The following is a 25988-nucleotide window of genomic DNA, read 5'->3' on the forward strand; positions in this document are numbered from 1 at the left end:
CCTCCCTCCAACCTTTTCGAGGACGACCCCTACCCCGCTTTCCTTCTACAGATTTATACGCTCTCCATGTCATTCTACTTTGATCCATTCTCTCTAAATGACCAAACCACCTCAACAACCCCTCTTCAGCCCTCTGACTAATACTTTTATCAACTCCACACCTTCTCCTAATTTCCACACTCCGAATTTTCTGCATAATATTTACACCACACATTACCCTTAGACAGGACATCTCCACTGCCTCCAACTGCCTCATCACTGCAGCATATACAACCCAAGCTTCACACCCATAGAAGAGTGTTGGTACTACTATACTTTCATACATTCCCTTCTTTGTCTCCATAGATAACATTTTTTGCCTCCACATATACCTCAATGCACCATTCACCTTTTTTCCTTCAGCAATTCTATGATTAACCTCATCCTTCATAAATCCATCCGTTGACACATCAACTCCCAAATATCTGAAAACATTCACATAAGAACATAAGAACATAAGAATGTAGGAACACTGCAGAAGGCCTACTGGCCCATACGAGGCAGGTCCTTATCAAAACGACATCTACCTAAAGCTACTCAAGAAATAACTCCCGTACCCCTTGACACCAATCAAACCCAGCCCCTCCCACTCATATATTTGTCTAGTCTCTTCTTAAAGCTACCCAAGGTCCTAGCCTCTATCACCCCACTGGGAAGACTGTTCCACGCATCTACAACTCTGTTAGAAAACCAGTACTTACCTATGTCCTTTCTAAATCTAAATTTATCCAACTTAAATCCATTATTCCTGGTTCTTACCTGGTTCGACACCCTCAGTACTTTATTAATGTCTCCCTTGTTTATGCCCGTCATCCACTTATACACTTCAATGATATCTCCCCTCATTCTACGCCTCTCCAGAGAGTGGAGATTTAAGGCTTTAAGTCTATCTTCATACGGGAGGTTCCTTACACAGTAAATCATTTTAGTCATTCTTCTCTGTATGTTCTCTAATGAGTCTATGTCCATCCTGTAGTAAGGGGACCAAAACTGAGCAGCATAATCTAAGACACATGTGCAACATCTGGGTATCTTTATTGTAGACGTTTCGCCATCCAGTGGCTTTATCAATACAAATTCTAGGACATAACTTGAAGACAGTAGAACTATGTACAGAAGATGAGGTAATCAGTCCCTCAACCTAGGAGTAGGTGCGAAGAGCACCATAGTCATGGAGATTCACTTCTTCCATACTCCTCCTCCCCAATTTGATATAAATTTTTTCTTTATCTAATTCCTTTGATACCCTCATCACCTTACTCTTTTCTATGTTCCCTTTCAACTTTCTACCTTTACACACAATCCCAAATTCGTCCACTAACCTTTGCAATTTTTCTTCAGAATCTCCCATAAGCACAATATAATCAGCAAAAAGTAACTGTGTCACTTCCCATTTTGTATTTAATTCCCCATAATTTAATCCCACCCCTCTCCCGAACACCCTAGCATTTACTTCTTTTACAACCCATCTATAAATATACAGTGGTCCCTTGTTTTTCGTATTTAATCTGTTCCTGGAGGTGCTACTATTATCAAAATCTACGATTTTTGAATCAATTTTCCCCATAAGAAATAATGTAAATACAATTAATCTGTTCCTGACACCCAGAAGTATCAACAACAATTTTTTTTTTTTACCTTAAAGATAGATGTACACGCACAAAAGAATGAACATTCAACATGAGAATTACCTTTATTGAAGGCTGTTGTTGATGAATGGAAGACAGGGAGGAGGAGAAAGGGAAGAGAGGTTATTGTTTGGAAGGGGAATCTCCCTCCATAAGGACTCTAGGTCATTTCAGGGGTCACTTACCTAGCTTATAGATTTACATGCAGAAAAGAATGCCAAATAAATGTAAAGCACTAATAAAATATATAAATGAACACTGGGAATAGGGGTAGTTGATGAATGGAACGGTCTGCCTAGTAGGGTGATCAAAGCTAAAACATTGGGTAGTTTCAAATTTAGGTTGGATAAATACATGAGTGAGAGGGGTTGGATTTGAGTCGGACTTGCACCTGAGCTTATTGCTTGGGTAGCATTTGTTCTGTTAGTGGGCTGGATTTGTGAAGGTCCTGCCTAGTATAGGCCAGCAGGCCTGTTACAGTGTTCCTACTTTCTTAAGTTCTTATGTTCTTATTTAACATCACACTTACTAGTAGGGTGATATAGGCTAGGACCTTAGGTAGCTTTAAGAAGAGCTTGGACAAATATATGAGTGGGAGGAGCTGGGTTTGATTTGTGTCAATGGGTACAGGAGTAAATTCTTGGGTAGCTTTGGGTAGAGGTCATTTTGATAAGGACCTGCCTTGTATGGGCCAATAGACCTGCAGTGTTCGTCCATTGTTATGTTCTTAGTGGGAAGGATTGTAAAGGACCTGCCTAGTATGGGCAAAAAGGGCCTGCTGCAGTGTTCCTCCTTTCTTATGATCTTCTTGAACATAAGAATGGAGGAACACTGCAGAAGGCCTACTGGCCCATGCGAGGCAGATCCTTATCAAAACGACTACTACCTAAAGCTTCCCTAGAAATAACTCCCGTACCCAATGACACCAATCAAACCCAGCCCCTCCCACTCATATATTTGTCCAGTCTCTTCTTAAAGCTACCCAAGGTCCTAGCCTTTATCACCCCACTGGGAAGACTGTTCCACGCATCTACAACTCTGTTAGAAAACCAGTACTTACCTATGTCCTTTCTAAATCTAAATTTATCCAACTTAAATCCATTATTCCTGGTTCTTACCTGGTTCGACACCCTCAGTACTTTATTAATATCTCCCTTGTTTATGCCCGTCATCCACTTATACACTTCAATGATATCTCCCCTTATTCTACGCCTCTCCAGAGAGTGGAGATTTAAGGCTTTGAGTCTATCTTCATACGGGAGGGTCCTTACACAGTAAATCATTTTAGTCATTCTTCTCTGTATGTTCTCTAATGAGTCTATATCCATCCTGTAGTAAGGGGACCAAAACTGAGCAGCATAATCTAAATGAGGCCTCACTAGTGATGTATAGAGCTGTAAAATAACTTTTGGACTTCTGTTACTTATACTTCTTGAGATAAATCCAAGTAATCTGTTGGCCTTGTTGCACACACTAAGGCACTGCTGTCTTGGCTTTAGATTTCTGCTTACCATGACTCCCAAGTCTTTTTCACATTCTGTATGATCAAGCTCAACTTCACCTAGATTATAGCTTCGAGGGTTATTTTCATTACCAAGGGCAAGTACCTTACACTTATCCACATTGAACTTCATCTGCCATTTTTCAGACCAAGACATTAATTTGTCCAAATCGTCCTGGAGTTCATTGATATCCTCCTCAGAGTGAATTATACGGCCTATCTTTGTATCATCAGCAAATTTACTCATGTCACTCGTAATCCCTTCATCAAGGTCATTAATGTAAATTATGAACAAGAGAGGGTCTAAAACTGATCCTTGTGGAATGCCACTAGTGACTAATCCCCATTCAGATTTCACTCCATTAATGGTAACTCTCTGCTTTCTATTGGTAAGCCATGCCTCAATCCATGCTAGAACTTTACCTCCTATACCATGAGCTGCCACTTTTCTTAAGAGTCTCTTGTGAGGTACTCTATTGAAGGCTTTACTAAAATCCAAATAAACAATATCATATTCCTTATCACTGTCAACTGCCTCAAATGTTCTATTGAAGAACGTCAGTAAGTTTGTCAGGCAGGAACGACCTCTCGTGAATCCATGCTGAGATTCATTTATCAAGTTTGTGTGAGGGAGGGATGGCAAGTTTATTGTTGGAGAATATGACACTAATATCAACTCTGTGGCTTATTTATCTATCACAATTCAACTAATATGACATAATAAACAATATTAATAACATAGAAACATGGAATATACTCTAGAATGAATAAGTCATTATGTATGTCACGAGAGGTGTTGTGTTGTTGTTGGGTATATAAGGGCCACTGAGAGTAAGCCGTCCATAATGGTGGTGAAGCAGCAGCTGAGGCGGCGGTGTTTTCTGTAGCCCTATATAACTCCAACATTGGAGGAGTTGGTAGAATTGCTGAAAAAGACACCCTCTACCACCATCGCTACCACCTTCTACCACTATTACAATGCTATCACCATCACTACCACTATTACAATGCTACCACCATCACTACCACCCTCTACCACCATCAACCACTATCAACTGCTTCCACTCTACCACCACCACCTTCGTATTTTTCTACAAACTTTTTCTTAATTTATATGTGTTTCTCACATTCTTTACCAAAGGGCTGGCACTAGAAGCTTTCTTTGGAGCCATAGTGACTTATTTAGCAGTTGCAAACACTAAAACGAATGGAATATTATGAAATGTATTGTATGAACTTGTGGGATCATCCTCACTCACTGATAAACAATGGCACACTGGCTGGGAATGGAGTGTGAGGCGGCTCGGGGCTGTGTGTACCTGTCCCAGACGAACTACTATTCGCGAGTCACTCTACGATTAGCGAGCCCATGTTTATACGAAAATATCGCTATGATTTCCGAAATCTACGACTCTCAAGCCCTACGATTATCGAGGGACCACTGTATTAAACAACCATGGTGACATTACACATCCCTGTCTAAGACCTACTTTTATCGGGAAATAGTCTCCCTCTCTTCTACACACCCTAACCTGAGCCTCACTATCCTCATAAAAACTCTTTACAGCATTTAGTAACTTACCACCTATTCCATATACTGTACTTGCAACATCTGCGACATTGCTTCCTTATCCACTCTATCATATGCCTTTTCTAAATCCATAAATGCAATAAAAACTTCCCTACCTTTATCTAAATACTGCTCACATATATGCTTCAATGTAAACACTTGATCTACACATCCCGAACCCTACTGTACACTTTTCCTGGTATACTCAGTAAACTTATTCCTCTATAATTTTTACAATCTCTTTTGTCCCCCTTCCCTTTATATAAAGGGACTATACAAGCTCTCTGCCAATCCCTAGGTACCTTCCCCCCCTCTTTCATACATTTTTTAAAGAAAAATACCAACCATTCCAACACCATGTCCCCTCCCCCGCTTTTAACATTTCTGTCATGATCCCGTCAGTTCCAGCTGCTTTACCCCCTTTCATTCTACATAATGCCTCATGCACCTGCCCCACACTCGCATCCTGCTCTTTTTCACTTCTAAAAGATGGTATACCTCCCTGGCCCATGCATGAAATTACCGCCTCCCTTTCTTCATCGGCATTTAAAAGTTCCTCAAAATATTCTCGCTATCTACTCAAAACCTCCATCACCCCATCTACTAACTCCCCTACTCTGTTTTTAACTGACAAATCCATTTGTTCCCAAGGCTTTCTTAACTTGTTTAACTCACTGCAAAATTTTTTCTTATTTTCATTAATATTTCTTGACAGTACCTCTCTCACTCTATCATCTGCTCTCCTTTTGCACTCTCTCACCACTCTCTTCACCTTTCTTTTACTCTCCATATACTCTGCTCTTCTTATAACACTTCTGCTTTGTAAATACCTCTCATAAGCTACCTTTTTCTCTTTTATTACACCCTTTACTTCATCATTCCACCAATCACTCCTCTTTCCTCCTGCACCCACCCTCCTACAACCACAAACTTCTGTCCAACATTCTAATACTGCATTTTGAAAACTATTCAAACCCTCTTCAACCCCCCCACTACTCATACCTGCACCAGCCCATCTTTGTGCCAATAGTTGCCTATATTTCACCCGAACTTCCCCCTCCCTTAGTTTATACACTTTCACCTCCCTCTTACTTGTGTCATTTTCCTCTTATCCCATCTACCTCTTACTCTAACTGTAGCTACAACTAGATAATGATCCGATATATCAGTTGCCCCTCTATAAACATGTACATCCTGGAGCCTACCCATCAACCTTTTATCCACCAATACATAATCTAACAAACTACTTTCATTACGTGCTACATCATACCTTGTATATTTATTTATCCTCTTTTTCATAAAATATGTATTACTTATTACCAAACCTCTTTTTATACATAGCTCAATTAAAGGCTCCCCATTTTCATTTACCCCTGGCACCCCAAATTTAACTACTACTCTCTCCACAACATTTTTACCCACTTTAGCATTAAAATCCCCAACCACAAGTACTCTCACACTTGGTTCAAAACTCCCCACGCATTCACTCAACATTTCCCAGAATCTCTCTCTCTCCTCTATACTTCTCTCTTCCCCAGGTGCATATACGCTTACTATAACCCACCTCCCGCATCCAACCTTTATTTTACTCCACATAATCCTTGAATTAATACATTTATAGTCCCTCTTTTCCTGCCATACCTTATCCTTCAACATTATTGCTACTCCTTTAGCTCTAACTCTATTAGAAACCCCTGACCTAATCCCATTTATTCCTCTCCACTGAAACTCACCCACCCCCTTCAGCTTTGTTTCACTTAAAGCCAGGACGTCTAGCTTCTTCTCATTCATAACATCCACAATCATCTCTTTCTGATCATTCGCACAACATCCACGCACATTCAGACTTCCCACTTTGACAATTTTCTTATTATTATTCTTTTTAGCAATTATTACAGGAAAAGGGTTACTAGCCCATTGTTCCCGGAATTTTAATTGACTTTTACAACACACATGGCTTACAGAGGAAAGATTCTTATTCCACTTCCCCATGGATATAAAATGAAAAGTAATTAGAACAAGAACTAAGATAAAATCAAAGAAAACTCAGATAAGTGTGTATAAATAAACATGTAGTGTGACCTAGGTGTAAGTAGAAACAGCAAGACGTACCTGTAATCTTGCATATTTATGAGACAGACAAAAGACACCAGCAATCCTACCATCATGTAAAACAATTACAGGCTTTCGTTTTACACTCACTTGGCAGAACGGTAGTACCCCCCCCCCCCCAGAGAGTTAATAACCCAAGAAAGTCAAATTGTGTGGTTTATTTCCACTGAGGTCCTTAGGTACATTTCCTAAGAGGCAACCCACAACAGTCGACTAATTCGTAGGTATTTATTTACTGCTAACTGAACAAGGGCAACACATTTTAGGAGACTAGCCCATACATTTTGCGCACACCTGGGACTGAACCTGTGTCTTTTTGTTGCCAACTGCACTAGCATTGAGCTCAGACAAAACTACACGAGGACAGGGAATGGAGGGACCCCAACAGTTACCAAGCTTGAGTTCTGAAAGCTGGGATGTACATGGCATCACCTTGAAAGTGGTGTAAGGATGATGCAGGTCAACATCTACTCTGTGTCCTCCTAGATAAACAGCAAGGGAGTAACCGGTGGAATTTCTTCTCTGGGTTATCATAGTGGTAAAAGAAATTAAGATGTATTATTAAAGAAAAACATTTCTCTGAAAGCCGCACTTCTTAAAGGATCAAAAATGATCATAGATGTAGAAAAATGGCATTACTTTAATGAAAACAAGATAAGCCTTAATTAACTGAAAAAAAAAATGAAAATAAATCAGCACCCAGATGAAATGATAGCTAAAACACTTATTGATTGTACTAATGTTCTAGGACACTACACAGTGATCTTGAGATTTTTAACAGGATGGAAAAAATAGCTTTGGTATGCCAGCAGATACTTTACTAGTGGTGAGTAATACCGGTAAGTCAATCACTGGTATGCAGCAGGGCCAGTATTGGTATGCCTGCAAATGCTTAGGCATATCCAGCAGGTATGTGTGAGTCTAACCTCTTCTCCTGTATGAATTACTAAATTTAGGTCACCCTACCTCAGTGGGTTATGGCCAGTGCATTGAAAAAAAAAAATATGTGAGCATGTTAGATAGGAATGAGTAGAGGCAAATGATTTGTGGGGCTTGATGAGCTGTTGGAGTGTGTGCAAAGTAACATTCTGTGAAGGGACTCAGGGAAACCAGTTAGCCAGATCTGAGTCCAGGAGGTGGGAAGTACAGCACTTGCACTCTAAAGGAAGGGTGGGGATGTTTGCTGTTTGAAGGGACATCTAAACTATCATATCTGCATGCCTCTGGCAAGACAGTGACAGTGTGAATAATGGTGGAAGCGTTTCTTTTTTGGATCACCCTACCTTAGTGAGAGACGGCCAATGTGTTGAAAATCAAAACACTTAACCATGGATATGCAGCAAATGTAAGTCAATCGTTGGTACTGAGCAGAGTCAGCACCAGTATGCCATTGGATCCTTAAGCACTGAGCAAAAGCCCATAGCAAGCATAATTTTCTGTTTCCACATGAACAAAACATCCAACCATCTAACTTACCATCTCTTCCACAGTGAAAAATCCTGAGGCTGTGCGACCTCCTTCGATGTAGGTAATATCGTGATCAAACAATTCTAGGAATTCATCGGATTCATCAGCCTGTTCCTCCCTATGAGTACGTCCCTGCGCACCCAAATAGTTCCGCAAGTTGACAGCATGGATGGCTGAACATGCTTTCTTATCCAGCTGTCAAGTAGGAAAAATTTCTACATTAATATTATAAATAAAACACATGATGTGGACACTAAGATGAGGCAAGGAAAAACTAATAAGAGACAGTAGGACCCCCGTATCTGAGGGGGATAAGTTCCAAGACCTGCCATGGATACCCAAAACCATGGATAGTAGTGAACCCTAAATACAAATGATGAAATGTAATTAAAATTAAGATGTTTATTTTGACATGATACATGGTTGTGCAGGGTAATATAATAGTTAGGTGTGCATGCCAAAAGCCCCTTTGTATGCAGTGCATTTCGGGCAAACTTAAAGATTAACTTAAGATTAGGAGACAATAATAGTTCATATGGTCATCAGATGAGTTAGAGTACAAGAGAACTGAATATTCTATCAGATAATGCTACATGGCTTTGATAAGTCTAGTAGAGATTTATTACACTATTGAATTAGTTTATAAAGATTACAGTATTACAGTGGAACAATTTAAAAAAATTTATAATATGATGTATTCAGTTTAGTACTATTTAAAACAATGAAATTTGGTATTACAATGGAACAATTTAAAAAATAATTTACATTATGATGTATTACAATTTAGTAATACGTATTTAACCCTTTCAGGGTCCAAGGCCAAAATCTGAAGTGGTGCCCCACTGTCCAAGAATTTAAAAAAAAAAATTTGTTATTTTTTCTTAAGAAATGGTAGAGAATCTTTTTGTGAAGGTAATAAAACAAAAAGTACGAAATTTGATGGAAAATTGACAAAATTATGCTCTCGCGAATTTTGATGTGTCAGCGATATTTACGAATCGGCGATTTTGCCGACTTTGACTCCCATTTTAGGCCAAGTTTTTAGCAAGCCGCTAACCAGACTGAGAGTCGAAGATCAAAATGAATTTTTTATGAGAGAGCCACAAAATTTGATTAACACAAGCCTATCCGATGTTATCCTGACGCCAAATGACTTCGAACAGGCGATAAATGACATGCCCATGCACTCTGCCCCAGGGCCAGACTCATGGAACTCTGTGTTCATCAAGAACTGCAAGAAGCCCCTATCACGAGCCTTTTCCATCCTATGGAGAGGGAGCATGGACACGGGGGTCGTCCCTCAGTTACTAAAAACAACAGACATAGCCCCACTCCACAAAGGGGGCAGTAAAGCAACAGCAAAGAACTACAGACCAATAGCACTAACATCCCATATCATAAAAATCTTTGAAAGGGTCCTAAGAAGCAAGATCACCACCCATCTAGAAACCCATCAGTTACACAACCCAGGGCAACATGGGTTTAGAACAGGTCGCTCCTGTCTGTCTCAACTACTGGATCACTACGACAAGGTCCTAAATGCACTAGAAGACAAAAAGAATGCAGATGTAATATATACAGACTTTGCAAAAGCCTTCGACAAGTGTGACCATGGCGTAATAGCGCACAAAATGCGCGCTAAAGGAATAACAGGAAAAGTCGGTCGATGGATCTATAATTTCCTCACTAACAGAACACAGAGAGTAGTCGTCAACAGAGTAAAGTCCGAGGCAGCTACGATGAAAAGCTCTGTTCCACAAGGCACAGTACTAGCTCCCATCTTGTTCCTCATCCTCATATCCGACATAGACAAGGATGTCAGCCACAGCACCGTGTCTTCCTTTGCAGATGACACCCGAATCTGCATGACAGTGTCTTCCATTGCAGACACTGCAAGGCTCCAGGTGGACATCAACCAAATCTTTCAGTGGGCTGCAGAAAACAATATGAAGTTCAACGATGAGAAATTTCAATTACTCAGATATGGTAAACATGAGGAAATTAAATCTTCATCAGAGTACAAAACAAATTCTGGCCACAAAATAGAGCGAAACACCAACGTCAAAGACCTGGGAGTGATTATGTCGGAGGATCTCACCTTCAAGGACCATAACATTGTATCAATCGCATCTGCTAGAAAAATGACAGGATGGATAATGAGAACCTTCAAAACTAGGGAGGCCAAGCCCATGATGACACTCTTCAGGTCACTTGTTCTATCTAGGCTGGAATATTGCTGCACTCTTAACAGCACCTTTCAAGGCAGGTGAAATTGCCGACCTAGAAAATGTACAGAGAACTTTCACGGCGCGCATAACGGAGATAAAACACCTCAATTACTGGGAGCGCTTGAGGTTTCTAAACCTGTATTCCCTGGAACGCAGGAGGGAGAGATACATGATTATATACACCTGGAAAATCCTAGAGGGACTAGTACCGAACTTGCACACGAAAATCACTCACTACGAAAGCAAAAGACTTGGCAGACGATGCACCATCCCCCCAATGAAAAGCAGGGGTGTCACTAGCACGTTAAGAGACCATACAATAAGTGTCAGGGGCCCGAGACTGTTCAACTGCCTCCCAGCACACATAAGGGGGATTACCAACAGACCCCTGGCAGTCTTCAAGCTGGCACTGGACAAGCACCTAAAGTCAGTTCCTGATCAGCCGGGCTGTGGCTCGTACGTTGGTTTGCGTGCAGCCAGCAGCAACAGCCTGGTTGATCAGGCGCTGATCCACCAGGAGGCCTGGTCACAGACCGGGCCGCGGGGGCGTTGACCCCCGAAACTCTCTCCAGGTAAACTCCAGGTAATTACATTACTCCAGTCGGCCAAATTCTTAGCTATTTCACTAGTATTACTTCTATTCTATCGATTGAGCACAAGAAATCGACACGTCAACTGTTTCAACTACAAAATAAAGTGATCGGAAATTGGTAATTTGGCCAATTTAACACAAAGTTCAAAATATTCCAATTTCAAAATAGGGTCCAGAATAAACAATGTAGGTATTCCTGGCACTAAACTAACATTTTGTCTGTTCATTAGTTACGTTTTGAGGCTTTACAAATAAATTCCATTTTAATTTTTAATTCACATAATGAATTTTTATTTACACCAAAAAATAGATTCACTGTTATGCAATATTGTAATAATTGTATAAATATCATCACCACATTTGTGAATGTATATTAGACCCACCAGCTGGCGTGTATTAGGCGTGTGAGGTCGTTTGTTTACTCTTGAATATCAGCAAAAATTTAACATTTCCGCTACTTTGAGCTCAGTTTCAAGCCATTTCCTGTGCTAAAACCAATCAAAATCATCTCTATTTCTGTAATATGTTTTCCACTCTATCAAATGTGACCAAGAAATCGCAAATACAACTATAAAAAACATACGAAAAAACACTGCAAAGTCGCTGTTTTAATCGAAAATCATGGTCTCATTTTTTTTCTCTCATTATACAGTGTGCTGCAGGATTTGTTTTATGTGGTGCACATATACCACATAGATGTATTCTCTCATATCTAGGCCCAAATGTACCACTCACAGTTTATCAGAGTGAGCTGAGTTCATGGCATAGATCTACGGTTTGGACCCTGAACGTAAAGCCATAGATGACTCAAGAAATCGTAATGACACGATTGCAAACAAACCATACCCGTAGATCTATGGGACGGACCCTAAAAGGGTTAAAACAATGAAATTTAGATATCCTAATTTTGAAGTACAGTGGAGCCTCTACTTACGAGTGCATCCATGTGTGAGTTTTTCCAGATACGAGCAATCGCTCAGATGATTTTTTGCTTCCAGACGCAAGGGAAATTTCCAAATGCGAGTGGGCCTCGAGGGGGGTTCCTTGACGCTGGCAAGGGGCTCTTGCTCTTGATCTAGGGAATTGGATCTCAGTTGTTTGTTGGACTATCTTATTGAAACTTTGGCAATGTATGATGGAAAGATGCTTCTTAATGTTCACCAAAAATGAAAGAAATCGGACCATAAATAATGGAGTTCACTTCTCAGCCATTAGCCTCCCCTTACCAGTATATTTTCGTATGGTTTTTATGGTTGTATTCTCTTTTTTTTGGTCTCATTTGATAGAATGGAAGATATACTACAAAAATAGATATGATTTTGACTGGTTTCAAGAAGAAAAGTACCTTGAAATTGAGCTCAAAGTAGCAGAAATGTTTGATTCTTTGGCGATGTTCAAGAGCAAACAAATGATGTCACTGTCCAATACCTGTCCAATTGGCACTGCCCCTCAACCTTCACATATTGGAAAGCTCTTCAATATGCTAACAAAAGTGGGAGCAGACATCATGAGGTAGCAGTGGCAGACAACACGAAGCAACAGTGGCAGACAACATGAAGCAGCAGCGGCAGACATCATGAAGCAGCAGTGGAAAACATCATGAAGCAGCAGTGGAAGACATCATGAAGCAGCAGTGGAAGACATCATGAAGCAGTAGTAGAAGACACCATGAGGTAGCAGTGGCAGACATGAAGAAGCAGTGGCAGACATCATGAAGCAACAGTGGCAGACATCATGAAGCAGCAGTGGAAGACATCATGAGGTAGCAGTGGCAGACAACATGAAGCAGCAGTGGCAGATAACATGAAGCAGCAGTGACAGATAACATGAAGCAGCAGTGGCAGACAACATGAAGCAGCAGTGACAGACAACATGAAGCAGCAGTGACAGACAACATGAAGCAGCAGTGACAGACAACATGAAGCAGCAGTGGCAGACAACATGAAGCAGCAGTGACAGATAACATGAAGCAGCAGTGGCAGACAACATGAAGCAGCAGTGGCAGACAACATGAAGCAGCAGTGGCAGACAACATGAAGCAGCAGTGAGAGATAACATGAAGCAGCAGTGGCAGACAACATGAAGCAGCAGTGAGAGATAACATGAAGCAGCAGTGGCAGACAACATGAAGCAGCAGTGACAGATAACATGAAGCAGCAGTGACAGACAACATGAAGCAGCAGTGAGAGATAACATGAAGCAGCAGTGGCAGACAACATGAAGCAGCAGTGAGAGATAACATGAAGCAGCAGTGGCAGACAACATGAACCAGCAGTGAGAGATAACATGAAGCAGCAGTGGCAGACAACATGAAGCAGCAGTGGCAGATAACATGAAGCAGCAGTGGCAGACAACATGAAGCAGCAGTGACAGATAACATGAAGCAGCAGTGACAGACAACATGAAGCAGCAGTGGCAGACAACATGAAGCAGCAGTGACAGACAACATGAAGCAGCAGTGACAGACAACATGAAGCAGCAGTGAGAGATAACATGAAGCAGCAGTGGCAGACAACATGAAGCAGCAGTGACAGATAACATGAAGCAGCAGTGACAGACAACATGAAGCAGCAGTGGCAGACAACATGAAGCAGCAGTGAGAGATAACATGAAGCAGCAGTGGCAGACAACATGAAGCAGCAGTGACAGATAACATGAAGCAGCAGTGGCAGACAACATGAAGCAGCAGTGACAGATAACATGAAGCAGCAGTGACAGACAACATGAAGCAGCAGTGACAGATAACATGAAGCAGCAGTGGCAGACAACATGAAGCAGCAGTGAGAGATAACATGAAGCAGCAGTGGCAGACAACATGAAGCAGCAGTGACAGATAACATGAAGCAGCAGTGGCAGACAACATGAAGCAGCAGTGACAGATAACATGAAGCAGCAGTGACAGACAACATGAAGCAGCAGTGACAGATAACATGAAGCAGCAGTGGCAGACAACATGAAGCAGCAGTGAGAGATAACATGAAGCAGCAGTGGCAGACAACATGAAGCAGCAGTGGCAGATAACATGAAGCAGCAGTGGCAGACAACATGAAGCAGCAGTGACAGATAACATGAAGCAGCAGTGACAGACAACATGAAGCAGCAGTGGCAGATAACATGAAGCAGCAGTGGCAGACAACATGAAGCAGCAGTGGCAGATAACATGAAGCAGCAGTGGCAGACAACATGAAGCAGCAGTGAGAGATAACATGAAGCAGCAGTGGCAGACAACATGAAGCAGCAGTGGCAGATAACATGAAGCAGCAGTGGCAGACAACATGAAGCAGCAGTGACAGACAACATGAAGCAGCAGTGGCAGACAACATGAAGCAGCAGTGACAGAAAACATGAAGCAGCAGTGGCAGACAACATGAAGCAGCAGTGACAGATAACATGAAGCAGCAGTGGCAGACAACATGAAGCAGCAGTGAGAGATAACATGAAGCAGCAGTGGCAGACAACATGAAGCAGCAGTGGCAGATAACATGAAGCAGCAGTGACAGACAACATGAAGCAGCAGTGGCAGATAACATGAAGCAGCAGTGGCAGACAACATGAAGCAGCAGTGGCAGACAACATGAAGCAGCAGTGAGAGATAACATGAAGCAGCAGTGGCAGACAACATGAAGCAGCAGTGACAGATAACATGAAGCAGCAGTGGCAGACAACATGAAGCAGCAGTGAGAGATAACATGAAGCAGCAGTGACAGATAACATGAAGCAGCAGTGACAGACAACATGAAGCAGCAGTGAGAGATAACATGAAGCAGCAGTGACAGATAACATGAAGCAGCAGTGACAGACAACATGAAGCAGCAGTGAGAGATAACATGAAGCAGCAGTGACAGATAACATGAAGCAGCAGTGGCAGACAACATGAAGCAGCAGTGGCAGATAACATGAAGCAGCAGTGGCAGACAACATGAAGCAGCAGTGACAGATAACATGAAGCAGCAGTGGCAGACAACATGAAGCAGCAGTGAGAGATAACATGAAGCAGCAGTGGCAGACAACATGAAGCAGCAGTGACAGATAACATGAAGCAGCAGTGACAGACAACATGAAGCAGCAGTGGCAGACAACATGAAGCAGCAGTGGCAGATAACATGAAGCAGCAGGGGCAGACAACATGAAGCAGCAGTGACAGATAACATGAAGCAGCAGTGACAGACAACATGAAGCAGCAGTGGCAGATAACATGAAGCAGCAGTGACAGACAACATGAAGCAGCAGTGGCAGATAACATGAAGCAGCAGTGACAGACAACATGAAGCAGCAGTGGCAGATAACATGAAGCAGCAGTGGCAGATAACATGAAGCAGCAGTGACAGACAACATGAAGCAGCAGTGGCAGATAACATGAAGCAGCAGGGGCAGACAACATGAAGCAGCAGTGACAGACAACATGAAGCAGCAGTGGCAGACAACATGAAGCAGCAGTGGCAGATAACATGAAGCAGCAGTGGCAGACAACATGAAGCAGCAGTGGCAGATAACATGAAGCAGCAGTGGCAGACAACATGAAGCAGCAGTGGCAGATAACATGAAGCAGCAGTGACAGACAACATGAAGCAGCAGTGGCAGATAACATGAAGCAGCAGTGGCAGACAACATGAAGCAGCAGTGGCAGATAACATGAAGCAGCAGTGACAGACAACATGAAGCAGCAGTGGCAGATAACATGAAGCAGCAGTGACAGATAACATGACGCAGCAGTGACAGACAACATGAAGCAGCAGTGGCAGATAACATGAAGCAGCAGTGACAGACAACATGAAGCAGCAGTGGCAGATAACATGAAGCAGCAGTGACAGACAACATGAAGCAGCAGTGGCAGATAACATGAAGCAGCAGTGGCAGATAACATGAAGCAGCAGTGACAGACAACATGAAGCAGCAGTGACAGATAACATGAAGCAGCAGGGGCAGACAACATGAAGCAGCAGTGACAGACAACATGAAGCAGCAGTGGCAGACAACATGAAGCAGCAGTGGCAGATAACATGAAGCAGCAGTGGCAGACAACATGAAGCAGCAGTGGCAGATAACATGAAGCAGCAGTGGCAGACAACATGAAGCAGCAGTGGCAGATAACATGAAGCAGCAGTGACAGACAACATGAAGCAGCAGTGGCAGATAACATGAAGCAGCAGTGGCAGACAACATGAAGCAGCAGTGGCAGATAACATGAAGCAGCAGTGACAGACAACATGAAGCAGCAGTGGCAGATAACATGAAGCAGCAGGGGCAGACAACATGAAGCAGCAGGGGCAGACAACATGAAGCAACAGTGGCAGACATCATGAAGCAGCAGTGGCAGATAACATGAAGCAGCAGTGGCAGACAACATGAAGCAGCAGTGACAGATAACATGAAGCAGCAGTGACAGATAACATGAAGCAGCAGGGGCAGACAACATGAAGCAGCAGTGACAGATAACATGAAGCAGCAGTGACAGACAACATGAAGCAGCAGTGGCAGATAACATGAAGCAGCAGTGACAGACAACATGAAGCAGCAGTGGCAGATAACATGAAGCAGCAGTGACAGACAACATGAAGCAGCAGTGGCAGATAACATGAAGCAGCAGTGACAGACAACATGAAGCAGCAGTGGCAGATAACATGAAGCAGCAGTGGCAGACAACATGAAGCAGCAGTGGCAGACAACATGAAGCAGCAGTGGCAGATAACATGAAGCAGCAGTGGCAGACAACATGAAGCAGCAGTGGCAGATAACATGAAGCAGCAGTGGCAGACAACATGAAGCAGCAGGGGCAGACAACATGAAGCAGCAGGGGCAGACAACATGAAGCAACAGTGGCAGACATCATGAAGCAGCAGTGGCAGACAACATGAAGCAGCAGTGGCAGATAACATGAAGCAGCAGGGGCAGACAACATGAAGCAGCAGTGGCAGACAACATGAAGCAGCAGTGAGAGATAACATGAAGCAGCAGGGGCAGACAACATGAAGCAACAGTGGCAGACATCATGAAGCAGCAGTGGCAGACAACATGAAACAGCAGTGGCAGACCTTGTACCTTGAAAACAACCTTGTTGTACCCTGGTAGCAACCTTGTTGTACCCTATACTATAAGTGAGTTTCCAAGCACCACCACGAGACGGCAGTATGTATCAAAACAACGCTCAGTCCACTCCACTCGCGGTGGAGGGAATTCTTGTGTTTTTCTTGTGTTTCATGCAGTTATTTTGCAAAATTTCTTGTTTCTGACCATGGGTCCTAAGAAAGCAAGGGCAAAGGACAGTGCTGAGAAGAAAAAGAGGATGATTTCCATGGAATTAAAGCAGGAAATCATAGATAAACAAACTAGATGGAGGGCTAAGGACTTGGCCAGGCAGTACCAGCTTACCACTTATACGATACTTACAATACTAAAGCAGGAGGAGTCAGTGACAAGGTGTATCATTAAGAGTGTAGCAATGAAGTGTAGCATTAAGAATGTAGCCATTAAGCATAGCATTAAGAGCGTAGCAAGTAAATGTAGCATTAAGAGTGTAGCATTATAAGTCACTACTTCTGACTTTTTTTGGGTTATCCTAGGTTCTTTACACATGTAGTCAGAAGCAGGAATGGCCACTGTGGTGGCCCTATAAACCCCAACAACAACAATGGCCACTGTCACCACCTGTAGCCACACATGTAATGAAATGTATTTTATTCATTCTAGTGTATATATCATGTTTCTATGTTATTGATAATGTTTATTATGTCATATTAGATGAATTGTGATAGATAAATAAGCATTCACATTGCTAAACTCACAAACTAGTATTTAGTCACTTAGCCATAATACCAACTTACCTCATAATTTTGTAATATTTTAAACTTAAGATTTAATTTAAGTCTGCCCGAAATGCCTAGCCATGCTAGTTGTTCTAGTGGTACACTCTGTAATTATTATTTTACTACATGTAAACCACACAATAACCAAATTCTGTAAACTCAGCATTGTAATCCTTATAGAGAATAAACTTTGAACTTTGAAGAGATTATTATTATTATAATAAAAAAGAAGCGATAAGCCACAAGGACTATACAGCGCTGCAGGGCAGGAAGGAAGCGAGGGCATCAGGTGGCAAAAGGGAGATGGATGAGTAATAGGTTACGGATAACAGCGGGGTAGTGGATGGTGAAGGGGTAAAGGGCAGCAAGAGACTGAACTAGAAAGGGCTGAGGGGAGTGCGAAAAGTATCATCAGAGTTTGTGGAGTAAATCAGTCGTTGTCAAAAAGTCAATGAGAGAGTCAGGATTAAAGGAGGGTCCATCTGCAAGAAGGGAAGGTAAAGAGAGAGTAGTAGAACGAAGACGACGTTGGAGGTAAATTCTGCGTGCTCGTTGATAGAGAGGGCAGTCTAACAGAATGTGGCTAATCGATACTGGAACTTGACACTGCTCACAGAGAGGAACAGGGTGCCTCTCCATGAGATACCCATGAGTAAGACAAGTGTGGCCAATGCGAAGGCGGGAGAGAGTGGTCTCCCAACCTCGGCACTGATGACAAGAAGACGGCCAGTAACCTATGCTCGGTTTAATAGAATGAAGTTTGTTACCGAGCAGAGTTGACCAACGTTAAACCATACCCCCGGCCGGGATTGAACCCGCGGTCATAGTCTCTCAAAACTCCAGCCCGTCGCGTTAGCCACTAGACCAGCTATGGTGTAGAAATATACCTAGTTGGATGAATCTTATTGTGGCTAGCTGGTCTAGTGGCTAACGCGACGGGCTGGAGTTTTGAGACTCTATGACCGCGGGTTCAATCCCGGCCGGGGGTATGGTTTATTTGCAATCGTGTCATTACGATTTCTTGAGTCATGTTGACCAACGCTGTTGCCAACGGGTGCGAAGGTGGGTAGCTATTGCAGCAAAATAGTCCAGAAATGGAACACCTCGATAGGAAATCGGTAGGTCATGTACTGCTGACCGCGCAGCAGTGTCTGCCTGTTCATTGCCCTGTACGTCGACATGACCAGGGACCCAACAAAAAACAATATCTTTATGTTTGGTAGAGATACGGCGTAGCCAAAGTTGGATACGGAGAACTAGGGGATGAGATGTATCAAATTTTCGTATAGCCTGTAGAGCACTAAGGGAGTCTGAGACTACTACAAATGATGACACAGGCATAGATGCGATACGAATAAGTGCTGCAAGAATGGCATACAGGTCAGCAGTAAAAATGCTAGCTGACGATAGTAAATGCCCCCGCACGACGCTGTCCAGAAACACTGCTGCGAATCCGACGCCGTCTGAAGACTTAGAGCCATCTGTGTACACAGCAGTGGCAAGAGAATGGGAGTGGAAGTGATCAAGAAAAAGAGAGCGGGAAGCCACCATAGGCAGTTGAGCTTTCGAGCAAGGGAGTGAGAAAGAACAGACCCGAACAGCTGGAACTTCCCAGGGGGGTAGGGAAAAGTGAGATGCTACATGAACATATAAAGGTGGTAACTGAAGGGAAGACAAGAGTGAATGTAGGCGAAGAGAAAAGGGACGGAGCAAACAGGGGCGGCGAACGAATAAAGAATGTCTACTAATATTGGTGACCATTCTATAAATGGAAGGATTGTGTAGATCGTGAGAGCGTACATAGTAGCGAAGGCAATGGGCATCATGGCGATCAGACAAGGATGGAACATTCGCTTCTGTATAGTCTCTCAACAGGGGAAGAGCGAAAAGCACCAAGGCACAAACGTAATCCTTGGTGATGGATAGAGTTAAGGCTAGAGAGAGTAGCAGGAGAGGCCGCGGAATAAATCTGGTCACCATAATCAAGTTTCGATAAAACGAGGGCTGAATGTAGGCGAAGCAGAGTTCGACGATCAGCTCCCCAGGAAAGATGAGCAAGGGTTTTAAGAAGGTTTAGCCGGCTGTGACAAGTTGCCTTCAGAGAGGTAATGTGAGGTTTCCAGGATAACCGACGGTCAAAGAGAAGGCCTAGAAACCTGACTGTATCACGTTCGGGGATATGGGAGCCATAGAGATACAAAGGATGATCGGAGATAACAGAGCGTCTAGCGAAAGTAATTTGGTGAGTTTTGGTACTTGAAAATTTAAACCCATGCATGGTGGCCCAAGTGGAAACACGGTCGACCGCATGCTGGAGAGAAACTGCAATAAGGTGACAGTCAGTGCCTGCACAAGCAATAGCGAAGTCATCAACATAGAGTGATGACCAAATATTGGGTGGAAGAACAGAGGCCAAATCATTTATAGCAAGGAGAAAATGTGTTGTGCTTAGAACACATCCCTGAGGGACACCTTCAGCTTGGACGAAGTCCGGGGAAAGAACATTATTGACTCGAACACGGAAATGTCTGTCAGTTAAAAAGTTCTTAAGGAAGGATGGTAGATTGCCTCGGAGGCCTAAGGAATGGGAATGGCCAAAATATTATACCTCCAAGTTGTGTCATATGCCTTCTCAAGGTCAAAAAATATGGCAATAACCGAGTGATTATTCGCAAAGGCATTACGAACATACGTATCCAAGCGTAGTAAGGGGTCTATGGTAGAACGACCCTTACGAAAGCCATATTGACTAGCGGAGAGACTGTTGTGTGTCTCTAAATACCACATTAAACGTCGATTTACGAGACATTCCATCACTTTGCAAACTGCACTAGTAAGAGCGATGGGGCGATAGTGGGAGGCATCATGTCCTGTAGTACCCGGTTTGCGGAAAGGGAGAACAATGGCAGATTTCCACAGCTGGGGAAGAACTCCTTGTGCCCAAATAAGATTGAAGAGGTGTAAGAGGACTACAAGGGCTGACCGATGTAAATGTTGTAACATACGAATATGAATGTCGTCAGGCCCAGCTGCCGATGATCGGCAAGCTGAGAGCGTTGCCTCCAGTTCTTGAAGTGTAAAAGGCACATTATACTGTTCTTCTCTGAGAGAAGAAAAGTCCAAGGGTACTAACTCTCTGGCAGACTTTGAGGAAAGAAACGAGGGGCATAGATGGAGCCCTCGGGAAATACGGACCAGATGTGTGCCAAGTTGGGGCTCTGGTGGCCTGGTGGTTAACGCTCTCGCTTCACACGGTGAGGGCCTGGGTTCGATTCCCAGCCAGAGTAGAAACATTGGACGTGTTTCTTTCCACTTGTTGTCTATGTTCCCCATCAGTAAAATGGGTACCTGGGTGTTAGTCGACTGGTGTGGGTCGCATCCTGGGACACTGACCTAAGGAGGCCTGGTCACAGACCGGGCCGCGGGGGCGTTGACCCCCGGAACTCTCTCCAGAAACTCCAGATAAACGTCGAGAGGGTTTGCTACATCAACACCAGCGACCCGTAGAACAGGAGCCGGGTCAGGAGAGTATTTACCACTCAATTTCCTCACTTTTTTCCAGACTGCACTCATAGAAGAAGCAGAGGTGATGGTGGAAACATAGTCTCGCCAACAAGTGCGTTTAGCTTCACGGATGACACGGCGAGCGATTGCAAGCTTCTGCTTAAAATCAAGAAGTCTCTCAGCGGTTCTATTGTACCGGTACCTGCCCCATGCAGCACGTTTCAAACGTACTGCACGAGCACAAGCAGGAGACCACCAAGGCACGCACTTCTGAGAATGCCTGCCTGAGGTTTGGGGTATAGAATGAGAAGCTGCGGTATAAACTGACGTCGAGAAGATGTGTAGGAGCTCATCAATGGAGGATGAAGAAGGAACCTCACTAAAAGCAGTGAGGTGTGAGTAAAGATCCCAATTTGCCCGATCAAATTGCCAGTGAGGGCTACGGAAAGGTGGTGAACAGGAAGGAGAAGTAAGAATGATCGGAAAATGATCGCTGTCATGTAAGTCTGGTAGAACAGACCAGGTGAAGTCTAGTGCAGTGGAGGAAGAGCAGACTGATAGATCGATGCAAGAGAGAGTATGAGTACGAGGATCAAAATGGGTGGGAGTACCCGTATTTAAAACATGGAGGGGGTGAGAGGCGAGAAAAGCCTCCAACTGGATGCCACGTGAGTCACAATGAGACCCCCCCCCAGAGGAAATGGTGGGCATTAAAATCACCAAGTAACAGAAGTGGTGGCGGTAAGGATGAAACAAGAAAGGCAAAGTCTGGGATAGAAAATGCCCGAGAAGGACAGAGATATAAAGAACATATTGTAAACCACTTATTCAAGTGTATACGGGCTGCAGTGTAATGCAGCGAGGTATGGACAAATAGTTGACAGTACGGAATATCACTGCGTAGAAGAAGGGCACTTTCATTAAAGGTCCCATCTGAGAAAGGATCCGAAGAATACAATAAATTATAGCCTGAGATAGGTTGGAAAACAGCCGAGTGTAATTTTAGTTCTTGTAAGCAAGTACCAACAGGGGAAAACCTGGAAAGCAACATCTGAAGCTCACCCCGATTACCCCTGAGGCCGCGGATATTCCACTGTAAATAAGCCATGATTAGCGATGAAGAAAATACCAGGAATCTGTAGGTAAAGGCACCTACGGACTAGAGGGGTTAGAAAAGTCAACATGTGGTGGCATTGGAAGACGTTCAAGTAGCGAAGGAACGGAGCGTTGCGAAGAATGGGGTTGTGAAGATGGAGGAGAGGGAAGAGAAGGAACAGGAAGTGAATCAGTGTCCATTGAAGGTTTAGTCTCTGCAATATATTCTGAAATGGCTTCAAGTGTTTCTGAATTCAAAGATGTATGGGAGACCACATTGGAGATAGAAGGAGGAGGGTGAGTAAAGATTGGGACAGTAATGGACTGTACCAACGTAGAGGGGGAGGGAAGAGTGTAAGGGACTGGAGATGAAGTGTGGGGGGGGACAGAAGAGGCAGAACCCTGGGAGGTGGCAGAAGAGGGAGAAACTTGGGAGGGGACGGGGGTGGAAGGTATAGTACGAGGAGGAGGGTGAATCTCCACACTTGTAATAGAGCCAGAGAGAGGGGAAGAACTAGGTACAGAGACTGGAAAGGTAAAGTGTGGAGGTGGAAGAAGGGAAGGAAGGGGCAAAGATTTGAGCACTGTGGATTTTTTGGACTTCTGAGCAGAGGGGCGATTGGTATTAGGTGTCGTACGAGGTCTTGTCGATACTGGGGCTTGTGAGGAAGGACGCTAAGATGTGAGAACAGACTGAGTTGTAGTCGGGACGTCAGAGCCAAGGACAGCAAAAGGATTAGATGCCGTAGTGGCTATGGGAGGGGTAACAACAGAGGAGGCTGCAGAAGATGGGACCCCAGAAGTGGGGGGATGTTTGGAAACACGAGAATAAGAAACACGGGGTAGTCTCCCTTGGAGGCGGAGATGAGTAACTGCCATAGAATAAGGGAGACCTTCTGCCTCTTTGAGGCAACGGATTTCACGTTCATTTAAGTAGACCTTGCAACGGCGGGAGTACGAAGGGTGAGCTTCATTAAAATTAAGGCAAGATGGAGGTTGACTGCAAGATGTATTAGAATGGTCGTCGGCACCACAGACTGGGCATTCGGCCATAGATCTGCAATATTTCACTGGGTGACCAAAACGCCAGCAATTTCTACATTGTTGCGGTGTAGGTATCAACTTTCGAACTTGTAACCGATGTCCTGCGACATATACAGAGGACGGGAGTTCTCGGCTGTCAAAAGTTAAACGAGCCACATTGCAAGGGTAACGTCTCTGCCCCCGGGCAGGAAGGACATAAGTGTCTACTTTGAGGATTGGGAGATCCTGGAGTTCCAGCTGTTCAAAAATGTCATGGCCACATGACTGGAAATTCTGTTGGACTATGGTATGGGGCAGAATGACAGTACCACTACAAGAATTGAGAGAAAGATGTTTTTCAATAGTGATAGGAGTAGTATCGATATTCGAAAGGAGAGAAAGATCATGAGCTTGGGTAGCATTCTGGACAGTGACGATGTGCATACCGCTCTTGAGAGCATGAAATGAAATATCTCTACCAACATGACGCAGGAGCGCTTTGCCAATACTATGGTCAGAAAGGTAGGCAGAAGAAGAAGTCGGTCTTAAAGTAAAGAATTTAGTCCATTGTGTGGTCCGAAACTGAGCGTGGAGAGGGAGTGCTTGACGTGTCGATCTTTTCCGAGTAGAATGGGGAGGTAATGAAGGAGCATCATCAGGAGATTGACGTTGGCATTTAGGAGTAGGACCGGTGTTGGTCCGGCGTGAAATGGGCGGGCGATTCGAAAATTGCCGTACCGTAGAGGGAGAAGCCGGAAGCATAGTCAAAGGAGAGCGGAGTTCAGACAAATCGAAGGAGTCAGTCGAAGCCCCGGTACCTGAAGCGGGTGAGGAAACAGCACCAGCAAGAGGTACAGGGGCATCAGGAGTGTCCGAAGAGTGGTCTAAACACAAGGCAGGGTCAGAATGGGGTGCGGTATCAAGAAGGGGCCCGGGGGTAGTGGGTTCATGGACTAGGGCTGCCATGGTTAGGTTACTCCTTTGCTTTTTGTTTTTAAGAAAAAAAAAGAAAGAAGAAAAAAAATAAAAATAAAAAAAAGAATAAAAAAAGGGGGGAGCGGGGAGGAATAGTTCCCAGGAGGAATGAAAGGGCCGGAAATCTCCCTCCGCGCCCAAGAGGACCTCAGCACCGCTAGTAGCGCAGATGCAGCATGGAACCCGTGCCATACCCTACCCTTCATGCCAGTAAACCAGCAATCCGGGATAGCAACCTCACATCTGCTGAGCTACCTCAGTGGACAAAAGAGAGGGCGGCTGGATATCCGCCACAAAGCATACCTCCTTCGGCCACCACCCCCGGAATCCGAAAGGTGGCTTCCAGAGATACACCCGTCGCCCGAAAGACACCCAAAGCTACTCCGGGATACCGGAGAGGGATCGGGACATCCCCAGGCAATCCAGATTCCACGGCAAACTACGCCACCGCCAAGAACCTCAACGGAATGGGATGGACCCCAGTGTCCTTTCCCCTACCTAGGAACTAGCGCGCCTGTGGGAGAAATCCCAAAGGCCAAAAAGAGGAAGGGCAAAAGGGAGGGGTGAGGAGGAGGAATGGAAAAAGGGGAGGATGGGATAGGGGAGGGGAGAATGGGGGGTAATTAGGTTCGGTCTGAGGAAGAAGACCGACAGGGCTAATTCCTCAGACCAAGAGCCTCTTCACCACGCCAAGGAGCCCCCCTTGAAGAGGAACTTTGAAGAGAGTGTGCATAAATGGGGTTAAATCTGAGTGGGGATCTGTAACAAGTGGCATTCCACAGGGATCAGTTTTAGGCCCATTGTTGTTTGTAATATGTACAAATGACCTTGATGAGGGAATTACTAGTGACATGAGCAAATTTGCTGATGACACAAAGATAGATAGGATAATCGATTCAGACGTTGATGTCTTGGAATTTCAGGAGGATTTAGACAAACTCAATTCGTGGTCAGAAAAGTGGAAGATGCGGTTTAATGTAGATAAATGTAAAGTTCTAAAGCTTGAAAATGTTTACAACCCTAGCACCTACCAGCTTAACAATGCTGAACTTGGCCATACAGAGCGCAAAAAGGATTTGGGGGTTATGGTAAGCAGCAACCTTAAACCAAGACAACAGTGCCAAAGTGTGCGTAATAAGACAAATAGATTGCTGGGATTTATATCAAGAAGTGTAAGCAACAGAAGTCCAGCGGTTATACTTCAGCTTTATACGTCATTAGTGAGGCCTCACCTAGATTATGCAGTTCAGTTCTGGTCTTCATTTTACAGAATGGATATAAATTCGTTAGAAAACAGTCAGCTACGAATGACAAAATTAATTCATTGCATTAAAAAATCTTCCGTATGAAGAGAGATTGAAGTCCCTTAAATTACATTCATTTGTAAGGCGAAGAATGAGGGGAGACATGATCGAAGTGTACGAGTGGAAGATGGGTATTAATAAAGGGGA

At 43.8% G+C, this 25988-nt stretch overlaps 1 protein-coding gene across 1 annotated transcript in view; it reads right to left on the reverse strand.

The window, feature by feature from the left end:
• Positions 1 to 25988, reverse strand: part of fliI (FLII actin remodeling protein) — a 140045-nt gene that overhangs the window by 29598 nt on the left and 84459 nt on the right. Inside the window, exon 10 of the mRNA XM_070083904.1 lies at positions 8327 to 8512. Coding sequence (XP_069940005.1) covers positions 8327 to 8512 — 186 coding nt within the window. The remainder of the gene's footprint in view (positions 1 to 8326; positions 8513 to 25988) is intronic.

This window comes from Cherax quadricarinatus, chromosome 11, assembly GCF_038502225.1.
Source record: "Cherax quadricarinatus isolate ZL_2023a chromosome 11, ASM3850222v1, whole genome shotgun sequence".
Lineage (NCBI taxonomy): Eukaryota > Metazoa > Arthropoda > Malacostraca > Decapoda > Parastacidae > Cherax > Cherax quadricarinatus.